The sequence below is a fragment of the Trematomus bernacchii genome, unplaced genomic scaffold (assembly GCF_902827165.1).
Source record: "Trematomus bernacchii unplaced genomic scaffold, fTreBer1.1, whole genome shotgun sequence".
In the NCBI taxonomy this organism is placed as follows: Eukaryota; Metazoa; Chordata; class Actinopteri; order Perciformes; family Nototheniidae; genus Trematomus; species Trematomus bernacchii.
In genome coordinates, this window is record NW_022988066.1 from 5,616,752 (window position 1) to 5,638,198 (window position 21,447).

Here is a 21,447-nt window from a genome sequence, read left to right on the forward strand (position 1 = left end):
ATCATTCACTGGGTGGTGATTTATCAGTGATACTCCCTTCTTAACCTTCAGGGCTGCTCCATTCTCACTCTGCGACCAATTCTTTAGAAAAGTGTCTTCCAACCTTTGTCATGCTTAGGACCTCACCTTAAGTCACAAACATGTTCAAGGTTGCTCAACTAACCATTGAGTACTAACACAATATATACACACATTTGGAACTCTTGGTATTTGTATCAAGTACTGGAATTGTGGAATTGTAGCTTTAGTTCTAGCTGGAATATGATGACAAGATCAGACATTGTCATTAAAGGCAACAATTATAATAAATGCAGAAATCTCGCCATATACATATTCTGTCTGGAAATAGCTTTGTGTGAGCAGGCAAATATTACCCAATTGATTGGTCAATTTAAAAGCCAAAATTAGCTAGTTTAACCTTACACAATTAATATGATGAACAGATACAGAAAAGCATTAGCATGCCTTTAATGATGTTCTTTCTGTGGCTATCTTGCGTATGTAAATCACATAGTTACTCTACTTAAGAGGAAGGGTTTAATTATACATTTGGATTAGTCTAGCTATAACCACGTTCTGGCTCAAAACTGCCTGTGTAATTTTGATCAACTTAGATAACAGGGAATTTACAATAATATAGCTAATGAAGCTTTAATGCAAACAAACGTTTTGCAGGAAAGTATCAAAGGGATTCAAAGCTAATGTTGAATTGTTAATCTCAACAATGAGTTACATCTGACAAGTTTTGAGCCATATGTTCCTTCTTAACATGATAACCCTCAACAATTAAAAACAGCTGTACTAATCAACAAACTCATGGCAGAAATGGAAATGATTTCAAAGTCCCAGAGCAGAGAGAGGCAAGGAGAGAAAGAGAGCAAAAATATGTGAGGCAGTTTTTGCTTTAGGGAATCCTGAGAGCAGCCATCAGTCAAAATATGGCCCATAGAGATGATTTGACAGATGCATTCATTACAGACAGGATGACAGGGGGTACAACACATGGCTCATTTCCAACAACTGTGTCGAGTCAGTTACTAAGTGAATACTGATACAAAGGGAAGACAAAATGTAAGTCTTAGAAACATGCTCTGTTTTTGTATGTCTTTTTGTTGTCACCTATTATGTTTTTTTAGTAAAAAGCACTTCATCTCTGTTAGACTTGCACTGTTGATTACATGTCATAGTTGCCATGATAAAACAAGATGCACAGATCGCAACATTTAGGTGCAAGGTGGTTGTAGTGCTTGTTCTTTATTAGCTCTTCCGCGGTGTAAAACAATCCAAAAAAGGTTGGGGGCTAAAGCAGGTCTGATGGCAGCTATGGATGTGGTGTAACGTATTTTTTTGTAAATAAAGGCATTATATTTCTTGATGATTACAGAAGACAATGTATGCCTATTCTCTGTTAGGGCTTATGTAATCATTGGGCTTTTTTTTGTAGCACATGCTTCTTTTTTCATTTGTTTACAATGAGTAGTGTGGCAGGCTCCATGCTCTTCTGAGGTCACTCAGAGTGCTTTAAGTTGAAAATATTTCAACCTTTCAGAAAAGCGTTGGTGACATCACTGTAGAAATTGGAGGAATAGCCTAAAAAAGACAATGTAGTAGCACAAATAGGTAACACAACTACCTGTTAACTCATTTCTGCATTGGTTTGTTGACAAACATGACTCAATTAAGCCAAATCAAGGGGAATGACGGGCTTTAGATAATGCTTAAACAAATATATTAGAGTAATGTTTAAAAAACATACTAAGTAAAGGGAGAAGGCACAAGCTATTCTGATTCCAGGAACAGGAGTAGGGTTTGTTACCATAGAAACCTTTTTCAAAATAAAGTCGGAAAATGAGAATTCTTAAAACATGCTTTGGATATCTCAGGATCAGGATGAGATCATTTTTGGCCAAGACAAACATTGCAGGTGTTTTTGTCCTGAATTGTTGAAGGCTGAACTGAAAACAAAAGGAAACATTACCATTATTATTGTAATTATATACAACGGTCAGTTAGATTTGATCATTTTCAAACCTCAATTGATGGGCTAATTAACTGAGCTACAGGAGCTCTCATTAGCTTGCCTTGCCATTTTTTCAATATCTGGCATTTAGCTTGTTTTTTGTTTTTATCAGAAAAAGTGTTTAGCTGATTTTTAAGTTAAACTTACAAATTACATTTGTATTTGCCATGTTGTATTTCTTTAGAGGAACAAAGTGGAAACAATTACATTAAAAAACAATATATAATAAGTATTACATCACTAGTTGAATGGACATAATGGGATTTGGTCTGTAATAGGGTTTAATGGGCTCAACCACTCATCTCTAGGCAATCTGATCAATATTTGCATGTCAATTCTGTGGATTTAAAGTGGAGGAGTTTGGGACTTCAATGCCTGCAATAGTCAGCAAAAAAACAGTGTCAACATTATGCTAATTCTCCAGGTTTCTGGCAGTATTTTCCCTTTTAAACAGTTAAAATATGATCCACTACCAACTAATATTGAGATCAGAATAGAGAAAGTCCCATATTACACCCATTTTTTAAACAAGCAATTGTATTTGTTTTCTACAGTAATTGAACATGGTGACTGCTGTATTGATAACCCATTAAGGTTAAGGAAAGGGGTTAGGAAAGATTTTGGTTGCAGTTGATAAAAAGGCAAATTATCTGTATGTGATTATTGCATGAAAGCCAAAGAAGCTTCATACCCATCCACCTCCATGACACCTACACCACATCTACTGTGCTGTGTTGCTTCAGCACAGATTCCTTTAACCTGTTAAACCCCACGCCTGTTTTTCAGGTTTCAGGCTCGAAAATGACATGCCCAGAACAAATGACTATATCTTCACTTCTAAAAGGGGTACATTTATAATTTATTTTCTCAAAGCAATGATGCACCTGTGTAGAAAAGTCAGAATCAATATAGATGTTTTTATTTTAAAGTAAATTCAGATTGAACATAGTAAAAACATGTAAATTATAGTGTCCGTCCAAAAAAAAAACATTACTTATAGTGAAAACCACCCTTGAATGATGGGATAGTTGACACAAAGCTTTAGGAATCCAAACTATAACATATAATAAGTACCCTGTATCAAGATTGATGCAAAACAAGTGAAGTTTGACCTTTTCAGAGAGGTTTAGAAAAAAAAACATAACACTTAAGCTATTAGGGCTGAACGATTAATCGATTTTAAATCGAAATCACGATTTGAAATGATGCAATTATCAAATCGCAAAGCCTGCAATTTTTTATTTATTTTTTATTAAAAAAAAAAAAAAAATGTTGTTCTTCTTGTGTGTCAGTCATCCACACCAATCAGAAGTGCTGTGCTCCACATGTACCAGTCATTGTTAACCAATCAGAAGTGGCCCGTGATAGTAGGTGATAGACAGATTGATCCAATCACCTGCCAAGTATTTTTGAAAGTGCCTGCCCTTTCCAAATGGCTTCCAATGGAGCTTTCCTAGATGGTTTGGTGAAACAAACCATCTGAGTCAGGTTAGTAATGCTCCATCACATGTGTTACATCTATTACAGGGTGAATCTTAAACTGAAGCTTGACTTTAAAGCAACCCAACGGAAGTGTCATGTAAGTTTAGTTCTTTCACTCGTAGCTCGGGCTGCGGGGGTGCTAGAGACGGGAGCACGTTGATACGACCTTCCTAGCCGGAGATATGGCCGCATTTTACAATAAACTTCCGTTGGGTCGCTTAAAAAAAAATAGCGCAAATCGAATCGCAATCGCAATATCTGTCAGAAAAATCGCAATTAGATTATTTCCCCAAATCGTGCAGCCCTATAAGCTATGAATGCATGAATACATGAGAGCAATTGATTTATTACCAAAAAAAGGTAGTATTGACATGAGTCTATGCAATATCATCACTATCAAATCAACAGAAGTATTATTATATATGATAAGATAAGATGGACCTCATGTTAGTCTAACATGAGTAAATCAGAGTTATTAAACGGCTTAGTGCATTAAAGTGCTATGCAATTCCAGAAGCCACAGCTTTGCCAGCTTTTGAAGTGTAAAAGATAAATCAATATAGTTTTTTATAGGGTTGAAAAGTAGAGTTGCTATTTGATGGGCGATCTGTTTTGAGCATTTACTAAAATTACACGTAATAAAAAAAAACATACCCTGAGGTGAATAATGTTATTGATGCTTTTACTGTTTTTTTGTTTCCTTTTTCAAATACTGTATTTATTTTACTGTGATATTTATTTATTCCTGAGCCAGATATCTCTGCTGCCTGCCGTCGGTGCAAATTAAAGTATCAATTTTTAACCAATTGAAGGACTTGGTTTGTATCGACTCTACTTTGATCTCCCTTCACTAGCTACTTGACTGAATTTAATAACAATTGTGTGTGTGTTTTCAAGACTGCCGTGAACATACAGCACAATATTACAATAATTTTAAGGGTTTTAAAGCTCTTAATATTCTTGGGCCTAGCTATTGATTGGATTTGATTTAACCTACAGTATGAGCCCTGTAGAACCCTCAGGTCTTCTGGTACTGACCTTTTAATCATCCCAAAAGTGAAAACAAAGACCCACAGTGAGGCGTCTTTTTATTATTACGGCCCACCACTGTGGAACATCCTCCCAGAGGACCTGAGGGCAGCAGCTATATAAATAAAGCTTGCTTTGATTTGAAGACCACAGTTGACATACACATTTTTCAATCGCAATTGTGTTAATATATTTTTAAAAACCTTTTCACATATGTTATTTCAATTTTCTTTACATTATTTATTTCATATAAGCCTGCATTATTAAGTCAAAATATTAATAATTCATATTTATTTGACATGTGTCTCATCTTAAAATGCCTTTATCTTATGTTTTGTTCATTATTAAGCCAAAATGTATAACACATTCATCAGTATGTTAGCAGGGATAATGACCACTGCTGCTATCATTATGGCCCAAATCCTGGATAAGAGGGTCAGCATGAAAGAAGCCTCAGTGCTGCCAGCAGCAGATGTAGCCTGCAGCAGGAAGCAGAGAGTCACCTGCTGCTTACAGCATGCTAGAAGTGAAGTTTCAGGTAAAGACAAACTAGATGTTGTTGTTGTCTTGATGTTATGTTGCCAGGGGATAAAAAGGAGATGTTTTTGACTGGTAGGAACAAACCAGCCAACACAAAAGTTTCCCAGCTGAGGGTCAAGCTTTCAAAGAGGCTAGTGGGTAGACTTATGTGTTACTTTATTTGGTGTGTGTTGGTTTGTGTGTGTGTGTGTGTGTGTGTGTGTGTGTGTGTGTGTGTGTGTGTGTGTGTGTGTGTGTGTGTGTGTGTGTGTGTGTGTGTGTGTGTGTGTGTGTGTGTGTGTGTGTGTGTGTGTGTGTGTGTGTGTGTTTGTGTGTGTGTGTGTGTGTGTGTGTGTGTGTGTGTGTGTGTGTGTGTGTGTGTGTGGGTCAACATGTAACTGCACAAACAAAACACAAGCAAATACCTAACTGGAGGAGCTTGGCTTTGAATATGCACTTCAGTGGGAAATCAAGGTCTCTCTTCAGGAAATGCAGGTGATTGATATCTATTGTGAAATAAAGACTAACTGTGTAATCATTTTCCTTGCAGCAGGGATAACAACAAGTTGCCAGCCTGTAATTATTGAGCAATTTAGATCCAACAGTTGCTTACACACTCTTCAGTTATGTTGTTTTGGTGGAAAAACTTTAGTATGATGCAAAATGGTGCATGGATTGCTGCTCTGTATTGTCTCCATCAGACTAGGTAGTGTTGTTAAAATGTACATGTATTTAGAAAATTGAATGGTGGGTGGGAAGGACATGCTTGACATCTACTGAATGTGTCCTGGATAACAGACAGCTTAGCATTGTCTTGTATGTACACACAACATCATGAAAAAAGAAATTCAATGATGCAATTCTCTAGCGGTGTTGTCACAAGGCTTGTTGTCTCACCTGCTCCCATTTCACGAATGCTGTCTATCACTTGTTCTTGTCTGTTCTAATATTTGATACATCCCTTTCACAATGGAGACGTTGGGGAATTAAATGCTCAAACGCACAATAGTGCTCCTCCCCTCAGGAAGGTCTTGTATCTCTACACGGCGCGACTGACTTGTTAAACTCATAATTACAGTATCACAGCTCTATGTAATGTCTGCATGTGTGTTGTTAGTTTTCCCTCCCATGTAAACCTGAAGCACAAACAGACCGCCCATTCTGTCAAGCCAAACCCTGAGTCAATAGAACATCCTGTCAGAGTGAGTACCACCTGCCAGCCTGTCAGGCCGCCCCACACAATGCCCAACGGGAGGGTGAGTTAAAGCCTCCCATCAGAAAGGATCTGGGTCTTAAAAGGGCAGAAAGGACACAACCACAGCTACTTTGTGCAGGTAGTTGCTATTTTCTATGTTGCCAAAGTGCCTTTCCTGCGTCAACAAATATATGTTGCAAATAAAGGTTTGTTGGGGAACAGTATACAATGGTTTTTTAATGCATTTGCTGTTTCTGGGGCAATATTCCTGCTTGAATGTACTTCAATCTTCCTTAACATGTGTGGTACAAGTCATGAGAAATGTATTCTTAAGTAATAAGGACAGGTATATTAGAATCATGCTTAAATTATTGTATTAAACATACATGGTCAAACATCATACAATACTCTTTTCAAGCATGGTGTCTAAAACAATTGTCATAATCTGCAAGATTTAACAGATAATAGTTTCCTTCATAATATGAAAAATTAATCTATAATGCTTTGAGTTCTGATGTTGCATGTATCCTCTACTTATCCCTTACTTGGGGTTGCTTGGAGTGTAATTCCCTTTTTTCTAGTATTGTGATTTGTTATTAATTGGGATACATTTTGTATTGATATGTCCATGTGCAATGCTTCTGAAAAATGTGAACAGCGATCAGATTGTTTGAATTGATTGAGTATTTTCCCTGCCCTTTTTCAAACAGTTTCCAATGACAGCTTCTGTGTAACGAGCCATCTGGCACATCAGGTTAGTAATAGCCCATTAGAGCATAGAGAGAATCTGCTGCTGAAAATAGTCCCCAACTAATACACTACTTACTCCTGTTTGAGAAACATTTCCTAAAACTACAGTGACCAGCTGGAGGACATTAGTTTGCCTTTAAAATTGCATGTACATATTACATTATTATTATTATATTGACCTGTTATAATAATTGAGTCGTCATTAGGAAAAAAAACGGAATTGTGTCCGAATTTTATGAGAGATGGGCAAATAAACCTTGGTAGAACATGATAGATAAAAGTGTTTAAAGGGAGATGGAGTTGATGCATGAAACTTGCACTTACCTGTCTGCGCAGGTCCCTGGTCTTTTTGGTCATCTTATCAATGGCTGAGTTCAATGGGTCCCCTTTCTCTTTCCTGCCAGTCTGTGAAAAGAAACACAAATACAGTGTTAACACAGTTTTAGAATGCCATCACACACTTATCTGTTTGACTATTACTTAGTTTGAAAAAAACAAGTATAAACTGTGTTTATTGAGTGTAAAAACATGTTATAGGCATGCTATATTTACAATAATGCCACATTGTCATTAGACACGTTTACCAAGCACAAAAGCCCCACAACCAATACATTGAAGACATATTTTGTAGATTTTCGTAAATTATTTGTTAGATTTCAAAGGAGCAATGACAATTGAAATTGTGTTTAGAGCAAAACATATCGGACATCAAAATATCCTGCAGGCAAAAAAAGATCTTGTGAGATAACCAGTACCTTGTTTGAAATGACAAGTGCTGGACATTAAAACTTGACTAAAAAAGGTTGATATGTTACCTCCTCTAGCCTATAAATCAAGTTTACATTTAGTTGTCACCAAATGACCTCCTGTGTGCAGCAATTCCTGTCACTGCGAGCTCCTACTGGTGAATTTAGGAGGGTGTAGAACTACCTTGTGTTTCACCTGACACATGCAGAGGCACCAATCCCTTTTTCTGACCTGATAGGGGTTCCATTGGGAGAGAAGCACAGAGCTTTTCTCTGTTCCAGATTCCCTCCCACCAGTTAACACACCTGACAACTAACCAGTCCAAGTGTCTCTAAGGCAGATACAAGGAAGTATTTCATACAGAAATAAAACCAAGTTCATTGAAACACCAGGCCTAGCAGGAGGATCCTCTGTCTGCCGCCATGCCACCTGGGCACCCCATTTACCACTTACCAGCTCTACTCTTTTGTTCAGAAACCATAGAGAAGAGTGGAGTTATTTATACTACTCCAGTTATTAGACTCCCCCTTTAACTATCTAACTTCAGATGGCAGCTTGGCCCGAAGGCTAGAAAGCGGTCAGTGTCTTGGAGTGAACAGTTTCTGCTTCAGGACACATATAAATGATCGGGTACTCTGATCCCTTTAGAGAAAGTCATGCGGGTGTCCCTGGCAGTGAAAAGTGTTAAAATCATAATGGTGCTGTACTGAATGTGCTACATATCAATACAGTTGGAGTTTTAAAATCAATTAAAAGTGTTGTCACTTATTTCATTAAACAGATATTTGTATATAACTGTCTTTAATGGATGACACCATTCAGTGTGTTGGCTGTTCAAATCTAAAGCATATTGATAACTAGGATATACATGTAACTGGGGAAAGAAAACTGTTTTAGAATTTGTTTTTTGGGGATCAAACCCTTTGATCTAATTCAATTTAAAAAAGTCAAGGAGTAAAAGTAATTGGCAACAACAAAAACAACAACAAGGCTATTAGAACTGGAAAGAAGTGTGGGATTTAGGACTACAGCTACAGGCTGTACTCCATCTTGGAAGTGAAGAATCTGCGACATTTACTGCTATGCTGCCAACCGTCCCACAGGTCCTTTCAATCAGCTGCTGCATCAAGTCAAATATCACCTCAGTTCAAACTAAAGGTCTAGAAACAATCATTCATGTTAATTACTCTGTCCTTTAATTTTGCCAACTCACCAATGAAAATATGTGGCTCACCCCTCTTTTGAAACTTGAGCGATGCAGTACAAAAGCTATGCTGCATTTTCTTTCAGGTTTGTGCGATTCATGTTCAAATGCAGCGTTTCATTTCAACAAGTTACCATGAAAAGGCATGCAATCAAATCTGAAAGGCAGTTGTGGACTCTTCCATTTTAATATGTTTTTCAGCAAAGGAGAAAGGTTTGCATGGTGATCACAGGATAAGACACATTGCTCTACTGTGAAAGCCAGAGCACAACATTAGTTGTGTCGTTACCAGGCAACCATCCGACAGTTTTGCCCAGTATAGCATGAAGGTGAAGGACCACAATGCTCATCAGCCTTTTGCAGAAAAACACATACCTGGTGACATGTATTCCCATTGATCCCTGACTGTAAACAATGATTTATCTTAGACAAAGTAAACACATAACAACAGGACTTTAAGTAAAGGGGCCATTTGGTCGTTATCCTGATTAATAAGACCCAACATGTGGTTACTTATTTCTGTGTTGCTGCACTATTGTTCTCCCCTTTATATATGTGGAACAGGGCCCCTCATATATATGTGTCGCGAATAACTAAATGAGACCCCATCAAACGCCCACCTCATACTTAACCCACCCTGAGGTTAACAATGATTTGTCACTTTCAACGCCTTGGTCATTATCAGGTTGTAAAATGACAGTTTCCACATTATTTCCAAACAGAGAGAAAAGCAGAGGGAGGGCTGCTGCTGTAGACTCAGAAACACAACACGGTGACATTGACTTCCTGAGCTTTTTTGACGTTTTATTTTGCACAGGAAGATGTGTTGTCTGTTTCAATGCAACTGTCAGTATCAGTCAACGATATTGGAAGTTAGAAGCTATTCCAAACCCACTTTCTGAGAGAGATGCCATTTTGAGGACAAACCACAGCAATCTATTTGCAATTTCTTACTTTTGGATATGTCACACTCTGGCTCAACATGCGTGGGTATTTGCTAAAGGGAATTCACATGTGTGTAAGGTCACTACTGTGACAGGGCTGCTCAATGAAAAGAGCCTGTAGCCATAAAAACAGATATGATTCCTTTTACTGGCTAATGTATTGCTGGTTTGCCCTTGGCCGAGGCTCATATCGAGCGAGTTGTCTTTCATATGGACGTTAAGTATTAGAAATTAGTCATTTGTCTCCCAGCTCATATACAGTTATTCACACTCTCTTTTAATAGCAATCACAAAATGCAGTTCTTTTTTTATGGAGTAATGCACCAAACCGAACGGAAGAAGAATGTTTCTCATAATTTGCACGTTATATTTGACATGCATTGAGAGAAACCCACCTGACCCTAACCCGCCTACTGAACTGTGGACATGTGCTTGTGTGTGCAGGTCGTTTTATGAAACAATACATGAAATCTATTTAAATCATTTTTGATTGACAAAGGGAAATCAGGAGAGCATTCAGTTTTCCTAACAAAGTGTGCCATACAAGCACTCTCTCTTTTCGACAAGCTCTTCTATTCCAAAGCAGAGGACATGACAACATTAGTCATTGTGCTGCCTTAAGAGCCTAATGTGTCATTAAGGCACCAGAGGGACGCAAAGGATTAAAGATGCTCACCGCCAAAAATAAAAAGGGGCTTAGCTTCAACCTTTCAGAGGACACTTCAAACTTATCCAAGATTGTATGTATAACCGACAACTTTAATTAAACTGAAAGAAAGAGAGAATGGTCAGGCTGTACAACTTTGGGCTACTTATTTTTTATTTCATTATTTCCTTTTCTTGAATCAGAAATCCCAGTAGTTTTATTTCTTAAAACTCTTAACTCTTTAATCTGAGTTTAAAAGGAAAACACTGTCTGCTTTTTAGAGTTCATACTGACAACCAAGCAATGGCTCTTGCATTTATTTTCTTCTATCGACTACAACTCATTGTGTAATTGTGTATCTTTAGGATGAATGCAGCATGCTTTTGAAAACTATAGTACAGGGGTGTCAAACTCAATTTCATCACGGGCCACGTAGGAATTATGGTTGCACTCAAAGGGCCGGTTGTAATAATCAAAATACATATATAAATATTTAATATATATAAAATAAACTTCATAATTAACTCCGTCTGAAAGCAGAAGTCTAGGGCAAGTAATTGCAAGTCTCTTCAGTGAGAATGTCACAAAATGATTTAAAAAGAAAAGCCAAATTCTGAGAAAAAAAAGTCAGAAAAAATAAACAAGTGACATTTTGAAAACAAAGTCACATTTTGAAGAGAAAAAAAAGTCAAATTCTGAGAAAAGGGGAAATTCTAAGAAAAAAGGCATATTTTGAAGAAAAAAAGTCAAATTCGGAGAAAAAAGTCCAATTTGAGATGCAATGTGGGACATGTAGTTTATGGGCAACGTGCTTCTGTAAATCACCATGTAACCGTATAATAAACATATTATATTCTTTCAGAGCTCTTGTGGGGCCAAAGCAAATGAAGTCGTGGGCCTTGAGTTTGACACCCCTGCTATAGTAAGTCAAGAAGGCTTCAAATACAAAAAATACTCTCTCCCTATACTGTAAATACTCTACTGCTTTGATACGTCAGAACTCCTTCAGCACACGATGTCAAATGTATAACTCATGTTGGGTTTCCTGCAGAACATTAAACGCCCATTAAAAACACTATGCATGAATTCCCCTATCACAAACATTAAGAGAGTCCTTTCAGCCGGGCTTGGTCAAAACGGTGGTCTTTGATATGGGCGCAACAAAGCGAGAGAGACAAAACTGATTCACATAATAGTTTTTTCACCGTGTTTATCTGGAAAACAATTGAACTTCCCTCCTCTCCCATCCAGGTGTGGCCTGTATGTGCAAGCAATTCCGCCCTGAAATTCACCGCCATTAAAAGCTTGACAACACAGTAGGCAGTTGATTCAATTGTCTTCCATACAGACACATTGATTGTTTCGTTTTTGACTGCCAGATAATGGAATGTGCATGTTTGGTTTTGCTGGTAAACACAAGTCCCCGTGGTGTTTTGCAGACAATGTTCCCAACTGTCCCCATCCATTATTTTCTACCCCCTGGTGTGCTCTCATTCATTCTCAGTTGGGGAGAACAAGATAGACGAGGGTGCCTGGAAATAAGCATCTACTGTGTGGGGTAATGGAGGCAGTAGCACTTATTCTTCCACACTCCAGAGACGGCTGGTGGACGGTGCATGCTGATGGTGCTGCTGAGGGCCATGAGTGTGTTCACTCTTTCAGGCCTCACCAAAGTAAGTTGTGTAATTCTTCAGTGGCGCAGTGCAGAGGAATCTGCTTCAATCTAGTTCTGATATGATAAAGGTTTAATAATAGCAATAGTGTCTTTACAAGCAGAATAATGCACAGGCAAATGTTATATTTTTTTATTAAAGCAATGGTTTACTGCATGTATTTTCTAATGACTTTAAAAAAAGAGGTGTAATACTTGAATTTTTTTTAACATTTTGAGCAATGGGAAACAATATAATGTATATTAACTTGTGCTTTATTGATTCATTAAGACTGTTTACTATGTTTATTACTATTGTGAGCATCATGTGAATGAAGTCCAAAGCTTTTATTTCTGACAACATAAGAAAATACAGGAAAATGTGAGATGAGGGGAAAAGTAAAGTACATTAATAAATATACAGGCGATCAATATCGTTCTAATGCATTTAACAACATATTTGACTGCATTCACAAGTTAATAGAAGCAAATTAATTCTTATACAACCATGTCTTTGTACCTCCTTTGAAACTAATGCAATACAAAATGACAATACCAAGAAATCCCTGAAACCGAGGCAAGGTGAAAGAAGTGAGGAATGAATCTGGTAATTCATAGGCAATAACATGGCAAATCAAAGCAATGGGCAGATGAATCAGAGGGAGGAAAATAGAAGACAGGTGGGGGAGGAAAAAGGAGATGAGGGGGGCACAAGGCATTCCGTCTTATTGTCTCCCAAGATCAATGTGTTAAATGATATCAATTCCGGCTCCTTGTCAATTCAATTAGGCAGGAGCGAGGAGTACAATTACTGTCCAATGTGGTTACACCGTCTGCAGCGGGCTTAAAGGGGAAGGCTGATAACGAGAGGGTGAGAGAGTGTTTGTGTATGTGCCAGCCCAGGGGTGGGGGTTGATAATAGTGGTAACATGTTGGTCGGGTTACCAGCAGATAATGGGTTGCTAGATCCTCATTAAGATAAGTTGTGCTCCCTCAGCTGTAGTGCCATAGATGGGCCAATTTGACTTCTCATTAAGTGGAACTTAAAGAGGTGCAGCGGTGGCTATCAGTTAGTTTGATTACAGGACACTGAAAAAGAAAACACGCTATAATGCCTGTGGGTGGAAAAAATACTTCTAGATGAATGCTTCAGATTAGAATAGTGTTTTTGTTTTTTTTTCAAATGAGATGGCAGAGCTACATGATACAGAAATAGAAGCCATATCATAATCTCATTATAGCCATTATAACCCACTGGGAAACTAATAGATGTACAGCACAGGCACAATGCAGTGCTGAGGAAAATGAGCACAGAAATATAATGCACATGCACTGCACATTGAAAAAGGTTAGTTAGCTTAATATTGTTCTAAGCGGATTACATGTGAAAATATTATATGTCATTTTGTTCCATCTTTCCATTATCTATACCCGCTTATCCTGCACAGGGTAGTGGGGAGATGGATGGAGCGTATCCCGGCTCACATTGGGCTCACAGCCAGCCAGCCTGCCCTGCTCTGGATGGCCGTTTATCACAGTGCTAACATATTAAGACAGACAACCGTTCACCCTCACACTCACCTACAGGCACTGTAGAGCCTCCAATTTTCTAACTCAGAAAACAAAACAGGTGGAAGTCCATATAGACGTGAGGACAAAAGGCAAACTGAACCGTTATCAATTTTGTTTTAATTATCTTTTTTCTCAATACGATCTGGTGATCTGAAATCCCTTCCAAGAGACCCTTAGACAAAGCAAATGTAACAAATCAAAGGTGTGGTATAACTTGGGTTCTCACCAATCTTGGTATTGTATACATTATAAACATATACAATTATTCTGCCAAGCTTTACAAATTGTAAGATATATGTTGAATAAAGGTCCACATGTACAAAAAAAGAAAATGTCGCAAAACCTTTATCTGGCAATAAAGCAGCAGCGTTGAGGATATATCTCAACCTTTATTTGTGTTATACTTAAAAGTAGAACATTCAGATTGGAGAGCAGCATTGCACTGCACATAAGATTCGGGTGACAGACTATAAACATTATTTTAACATTTAGTTTTTTTTCATGGAGCAGTTTGGAGGGAGTTAATAAGGGAATGAAAGAAAGTATCTTCACTCATGTGAAAATAAAAGGTTGTATGGTTGTAGGCGTTGATTAACAGATGAATTTCATACTGTTTATGTAATGCCTTGCATGTAGGTCTGCACACTGGACCTTCCTGTCTCTTAATGAGGTTTAATGAAAGTGATAATGACCTAAGGCAGTGGCTTTCAATCTGTGTCTTTGGGATGCCCCACGCACCACATGTACCTCATTATCCTTTATGTTTCCTACATTGTTCACATCAGTTACAATTTTGAGGAGGGCACACAGAAAGCTATCCAGATGATGTCGTACAGTATGAACAAAGTAAAAAAAAATGTGTTCACTTGAATTACCAAAATAATGTTTTCGTTAATGATATTAAAAACCAAATGGATAGAAAAAATGTTTAAATCGTTGATGGATGAATAAAGTATATTCATCATATTATCTATAAGCAAACAATGACATTTCAGAACAATCATGAGGTTATTAGGTTGTAAAAATCTGCTTTTATCAAACACAAACACAGTTCAGATTCCTTGAAGTATATATGGTGTTTAAATTAGCACATACAGAATATGCTATGAATGTTGTTGGCATGGCCTATCACATGGTATACACCTATATCATATACTGTCAGTTAACTTAATCATCTGTAATCCATACTACTACAAATAGGAGTAGCCTCCCACAAATGAGCACATCCTAGAGGCTTACTTTAACCACACATACACACATCTATAACAATCCTGCAGTTCTGCAGTAGGAGAATAATTAAGTATCCAGAGCTCCTGCATATAGGAGGACAGACCTCAGGACAGCTAGTACACTTCCAACCTAGCTGTACTGCTCGTACGAGGGCTTCATGTCTCTTCTCCTCTTACATGGTTGCCCATCGTAACTATAACGGGGCTGTTAGAGCCTGGCAGTCTCCTGTAAGTTAAAGTTAATGCAGCCAGAACTGTGCTGCCTGAGGAGGAGCCAGAGTGCCTCCTGGCACAAGCTCTCTTATGTTTAATGGCTGCTGCCGTTTGCTTACTCCTCTCATTACACTGGCTCATGTTTAGACTGAGGGCCTGTCACTGGCTATTAGCATCTGTGGTCAAGCAGGCTGTGGATGAGAGGAAGCATCTGGCTTATCATCAAGCACCTCGTAAGTACCAAATGAGCAGTATGTTTAGGATTGGGCAAACATAGAATGAAGGAGACTCTGTGTACATGGACACGTCGTAGATTAGTGCAACACAATCACAACATACTGAGTCAAAATGACGACTTAAGAATAAACTGATATGTTCTTCTCCTGATGTGTAAAATGTGTTTTTATGCATACTTGGCACAGACATTTTATAAATTATGTTTATGGGGCATTTTTGCATTTATATGAGATGACAGTAGTAAATGACAGGAGATATGGCAAGAGTAATGATGTTGAAATGAGGCCAAAAGTCCCAGAATAAAGAGCCAGAATGTGACTGGGTCTATTCTGCATGTGCAACATTATCATTTGGCCAGGGGTTTGCAGTGCATCTGAATTATCAAATGATCTTTCTTTTGTATTTTGTTATTTACTGATGGCTTCATGGAAATGTAACATGATAACTTGTTTTCATATGACAGTGAGAAGTACACAAATCAAAATCTGACCGGATATTATTTAGGAAAAACAACAGAGAGAGGAAGCACACAAATAATGAACTGCAGCAGTGACAGAAGCAGGAACTGATATTAGATAAACAGACGTAGAGCAAAATGACATCTACTTGCATATTTTTCTTCTCACTGTGCCCTTTGTTTGATTGCTTGATTCATTCAGAGCATATTCAAAAAGTATACACGTATTTTTGTTCGAACGGGATAACATATATTTCAAGTTTACGGGATTATGCATTACAGTAAGTGTGGTTGCAGACAAGAAGTAATGCTAGATGTGAAATGTGTAATTGACTAAACTACTGTAACCTGCAGGTTTTAGAATTTTCAGACAAAAGCTAGTTCTAAAAATTCCGACTTTCTACAGCCTTTTCACAAAGAAGGAGATACAGACACCATAAATACTTTTTATACATCTCTCTAGTCAGAGTCAGTACAATGGCATCAGGAGGCTGTAAACCATAACCTCCATATTTCTGCTTTTACGGTAGGAGAAAAGTATCCCAAAGCAGCCTGAAAAAAGGTATGTCAGTGACTGCATAACACAGACAGTAACTTGCAGAGGCAGCACTCGATGTCGAGGGCTCTGACCTCCACAGAATACTCAAAACATCCATGGTAGATGTGCCCAATTACATATTAAACTCTTATATGGAGTCTAAATGGTTACTTAAAAAACACTTTCGTTACACATACAGTGTAAGGCTAAGATCCAATTCAACATACGAGTTACAATGGTTGGGAAAGCTAGCCCTGAACACACATTGTGAATTGACTCTCAGGAAATAAATTGTGTTCCGGTTGATTTACTAATCCTTACATAATTCATCCGTCGTTGAAAAACACCAAAGCACGCAGTTACATGCGATTGGACGTCATGCTGCTATGAAGTGGTTTAAGAATAGAAGTATGGAGAAGAGAGGGGGTAGGGTTACATATTAAGTGTGTAAGGCTGTAAGGTGCATAGTTTCAGGAGAATAAGAAAAGAGCGAGGGAAATGTCTGGTTATCAGACGGAAAGAGGGAGAGCAGGGGATACAAAAAGTCTAGTCCTGCAGCAGCAGTATGGGAGCTAGAGCAATGCTGCCTGCAGCCTCCCTGAACTGAATAGCAAGTAGTTTGCGAGGGAGGGACTGGAGGAAGGGCAGCAGGAGAGAAGAGAAGCGAGGGAGGGAGAGGCTGAGAATAGGTTAGAGAGGGTGAGAAAATAAGAGAGTGGTGTGATATCTGTAAGAGCAGAACTGTGGTGAAGAGACAAAAGCGAGTCAATGGGGTGAGAAAGAGGTTTGAGTATCATTGATGTACTTTTGTTTCACTGCAGAGCTGAACAAACTCCATTTATCACACACACACACTTGCCTACACATGCATACACAAACATGACGTGGCTGTCTGCCGGTACTTGGTGTTGTCTTCGGAAAAGAGCGAAGCCTCGAAAACAGTCATATGCAACAGATCACCTAGTACGCATGAAACGGGAACTACTGTAGGTCAATCTAATTCAAGGACCTGAAACTAATACGTTAAGCCATAATCCTATTTCATCATCATTTTCACTTTCCTACATTACATGATTATCATCTACTCTGTAGTTACACATTATGGGATTTCCATGCAGGAGTTACAGTATGGACACACTCACACGTACAGTAGGTGTTGACTGTGAGGGTCAAATTCTCAATTACGTTTCTATCAAATGGATGTCCTTGCCAGACCCTATACTGTGTTTCTCCTTGTGACGTCTTGTCCATACCCTACGTGTCACAAACAATGCTGTTACCACTGATTACAAGCTGCTATTAGTTTTACCTTCTGAGTCTATGTGAGTGTGTTACCATGGGAAAATGTACTTGTATATAAACGTATGATGCTGGAATACCATTTGAGTAGGGTTAGGGTCCCACAAGGGATTCATAAAGTGTATCTTCTTCTTCTTCTTCTTCTTCTTCTATCTTGTCTGTTTATCTGTCCGTCTGCAAGGTGCAATCACAACACTTTATGGAACTGTAATTGAGATCAAAATGAAGGTTGAGCCTGAAGATGGATGGTCTGAGAAAGGGTGCCGGAGGTAAGGGGGTAAGAAATGGGGAAGGGGTAATAAGCATCCCAAAATCACACTCTAGCGCTGATTAAGAGCTGTGGCTGATGTGAATGCAAAATGGTCCGTACGTTTTAACTGAGGTGGACATCAATGCAGATGTATATTCAATGATATACTACAGTACATGACAGCATAATTGTATTCGCAATCTATGAATAAGTGTTATAAAACATAGGATATGTGTATGACACAAGCCTATTAAAAAATACAATTCCAAGAATTCAAGCAGCATACAAAAGAGTCAGATTTGGGCATTAACACAATACTTTCTGTGTTTTTTTCTCTCTGTGAAACACACTTCGATCAACATGTCAAAGCTATATTTTAGCCAGATTTTCTTTATGAAGACATAAATAGTAACAAAAAGGATGAGTCAATTGAAGCCAGATATGTAAATGATTAAAATGTGCGGAGGCAAAATCACAAGGAAACCGACAGACTTCTTGTGTCTAGACATTATCCACCTTTACACTTGCCTCAGACACAATCCCTGCTCGCCTGATGGTCTCTTTCCACTCATTGCTTGCAACTGTCAAAACCCCATATGTGACCTCTTAACTACACTGTGAAGAGCACAGTATTACAGGTCAGAGAGGTACCTCCAAAAACCTGACGGACGAGAAAACAAGTTTTGAGAAGCATATTGGTGCCATTTCATCTTTCAAAAACACCATCTCAAAAATGGGTGGACTTGGGGAGATGTGATAACCACTTATCTAGACACTAACATACAGTGGTTTCATATCAGTTCAACTCAAACATATGACATGCAAAATAAGTTTTACACAGATAGCCCTTTGGTATCAATGTGAAGGTAATGGTTGTCAGGCGTTACAAAATGTATAAGGAATGATATGCATGTTTTTGACAACTGGGATAATGATGAAAGCTTCTCTCCTGGGTGGGTTGCTGTTTGTAGGTAGAACTAATCAGGGTGGTTTGGAAAATGGAAATACAATGCCCCTTAAGTCTTAGATCTAAACACATACAGCATTGAATCAAATACATACATGTTTATGTTAGCATTACAACAATAACATACCTACTGACTATTGTAGCTGAGACCACCGTAGAGACAGCTGTGTACACAAATAACACAGCTGTACCAAACACGGCTACACAACAGTGTTCCCTTGCTGTAATGATCCAGGGTGCAGCAACTTCAAAGAGTGTTGGAGCTGGCTGAACTGGTGAAATGATTATGTCTCACACTATCCTTTCATGTGGGCTTTATCAGTCCAGCCACGCAGTGGCAAAAGTCACTAACAGAGTTGTTGTTGCTGTTATTAGTTACGAGGAATAAGGAACAGTAAAGCCAAACAATATCTAGACATGATGTAAGTGCACTGCGTGACAACGGATTAGGGGATAGGACTTACTGTCATGGTGGGTGTTTGGGGATTGATGTCTTTTCAAATACATTCTCTTCCTCAAGCCGAGTTATTAAATACATTCCTACAATGGTCACTACTGTTCAACTCTAACCAGTATTTTCAGGAAATGACTTGCAGACATCACCCTTGAAAATATTGGCTGTCATTTATCAAACCGTCTTGGAAACAGAACAGATTCAAGCACTAGGAGAGACATATGAAGCTCTCTTGTCTGATTTATTAAACCGTCTCACAGCATCTAAATGAGCAATGATTTGATCACAGAATGATCAATTGGTTCAGCTGTGGAAACAAGAGCAAGCTGCACCAGAGATTTATTTACATACCAAAGACCCTAATTGATGTTTGTATGGCAACTCTTGGCCTATGAAAACGGATACCCGGTGCTGCAAAATGTCCGTAGGCTACATGACAAATAGGACATATCAAAGTATTGGCAATGGTTACTGAGGATTCCCAAAGAGATCCATCATTAGATCTGCTCGATGAGTTCAAGTGCTTAAATGGAGAGTGCATGAATCTCCATATTTGAATCATGTTTGAAATGCAGAATTCAGTTGTTGTTCAATTACTAGATAAAACATTTCATGACATACAGTATAGTCGGACACAATATCTATAAATGCACATTTACATGAACGCTCTTTCACGCACACTTATACACAATAGGCTAGCAAAACCCTTCTAATGGCCTTTACAATGTACATTATTGTACATGTATGTGTAATAATAAGGTCTAACTTCTCTACACAAAAGTAGTGTCAAAGTGGTCCAATGGAGTGATATGAATACAAAAGTACAGTGGATACTTTGCTATGTATAACACATTATGACATATACAATAGAGCGATAGGTCATGTACATTTTTTTTTAAATAACCTTTTAAGAGCTTAATTGAACATTAGCCATTATACTACCACTATGTGCTTAGGCAATAACACTTAACCACGTCTGAGAGAAGCATAGCAGCACCTTGCGGGGATCTCAAAGGGGGCAAAGTGTGCCCATTGGCTAGCTAGCCTTATTTTCATTGCTGTGACAGGGTCAGGTCTCTGCTGAGGGTTATCATCTTAATTATGCATGGCCCATCTGGTGGACAAGGCTCTGGTGTAGGTGGGCAGCTGAATCAGACTCTAGCTGGTAGAAGAATGACATGATGTATAATGTCAATTCCTAGTCCCTTTTCTTAGCAGCTTAAATAGAGTGATGCCAGCAGATAATGAAGACAGTGCTTAGTCACCCCAGTAAAATAGACTGAAAGTATAACGCGATCCACATTACACACCTTACAAATAAATAACGTGCCATGTGTCACTCAGTAAATGGGAAATGGGTTCAAATAGCCTTTCAGAGCATTGATAGAAGGCAACTGTAATGATACATCGAGTGTATGCTTAGTGATGGTTTTGGTATTTTATCCAGGCCAGCATGGTAACACACAGAAACTGCAGATCAAATCATTCCTTTGAATGCATCAAAGGCTCTTTAGCTAAATATCATTTTACAGAAACAGCCCCCACAGTGAAGGGGTTCTGCAGTTTATCAACAAGTTCATGACTTTGTAAACAAAGAGGGATTTTGATTGTGCTCTAGATTTCGAGGTTTGAAATGACTGGGGTGGAGAGAGTAAATCATGCACAAACAATTCTAAGCAGTTAGACTCTTAACAAAATACACACTTAGGCACACACAAGCACAAAGGCGGCAGAGAGGAAGTGAGGCTGAGGATTTTTCTCTTGTCTGAGGATTTGGCTGCCATTGTCTGCTGCCCGAGACAGTACGCTGCGTTTTAAACAAGTGTGCAGTTTTGAATCCAGTGGCCTCATGATGTGATAACAATTGTTATTTTACTTCTGCTGTGTATGGCTTTGGGATGTGTTATCATGAAGTGTTGCATGCCAAAGATCTTTATTGAGATGGAATTCCACTATATAAAGGAAAAGGGATAGTGAATATGACTAATTGTAAAAGTAGGACAAATGTACAACTCCAAACTCCCTTTGATGTACAGAAATACTC

The 21,447-nt window shown here is 38.4% G+C and overlaps 1 protein-coding gene across 2 annotated transcripts in view; it reads right to left on the reverse strand.

The window, feature by feature from the left end:
• The window catches only part of ctnna2 (catenin (cadherin-associated protein), alpha 2), a 283,286-nt gene that overhangs the window by 80,237 nt on the left and 181,602 nt on the right, over positions 1–21,447 (reverse strand). For both annotated transcript variants that reach the window (XM_034120744.1, XM_034120745.1), the window contains one exon: positions 7,320–7,400. In XM_034120744.1, the coding sequence (XP_033976635.1) occupies positions 7,320–7,400 (81 nt within the window). The remainder of the gene's footprint in view (positions 1–7,319; positions 7,401–21,447) is intronic.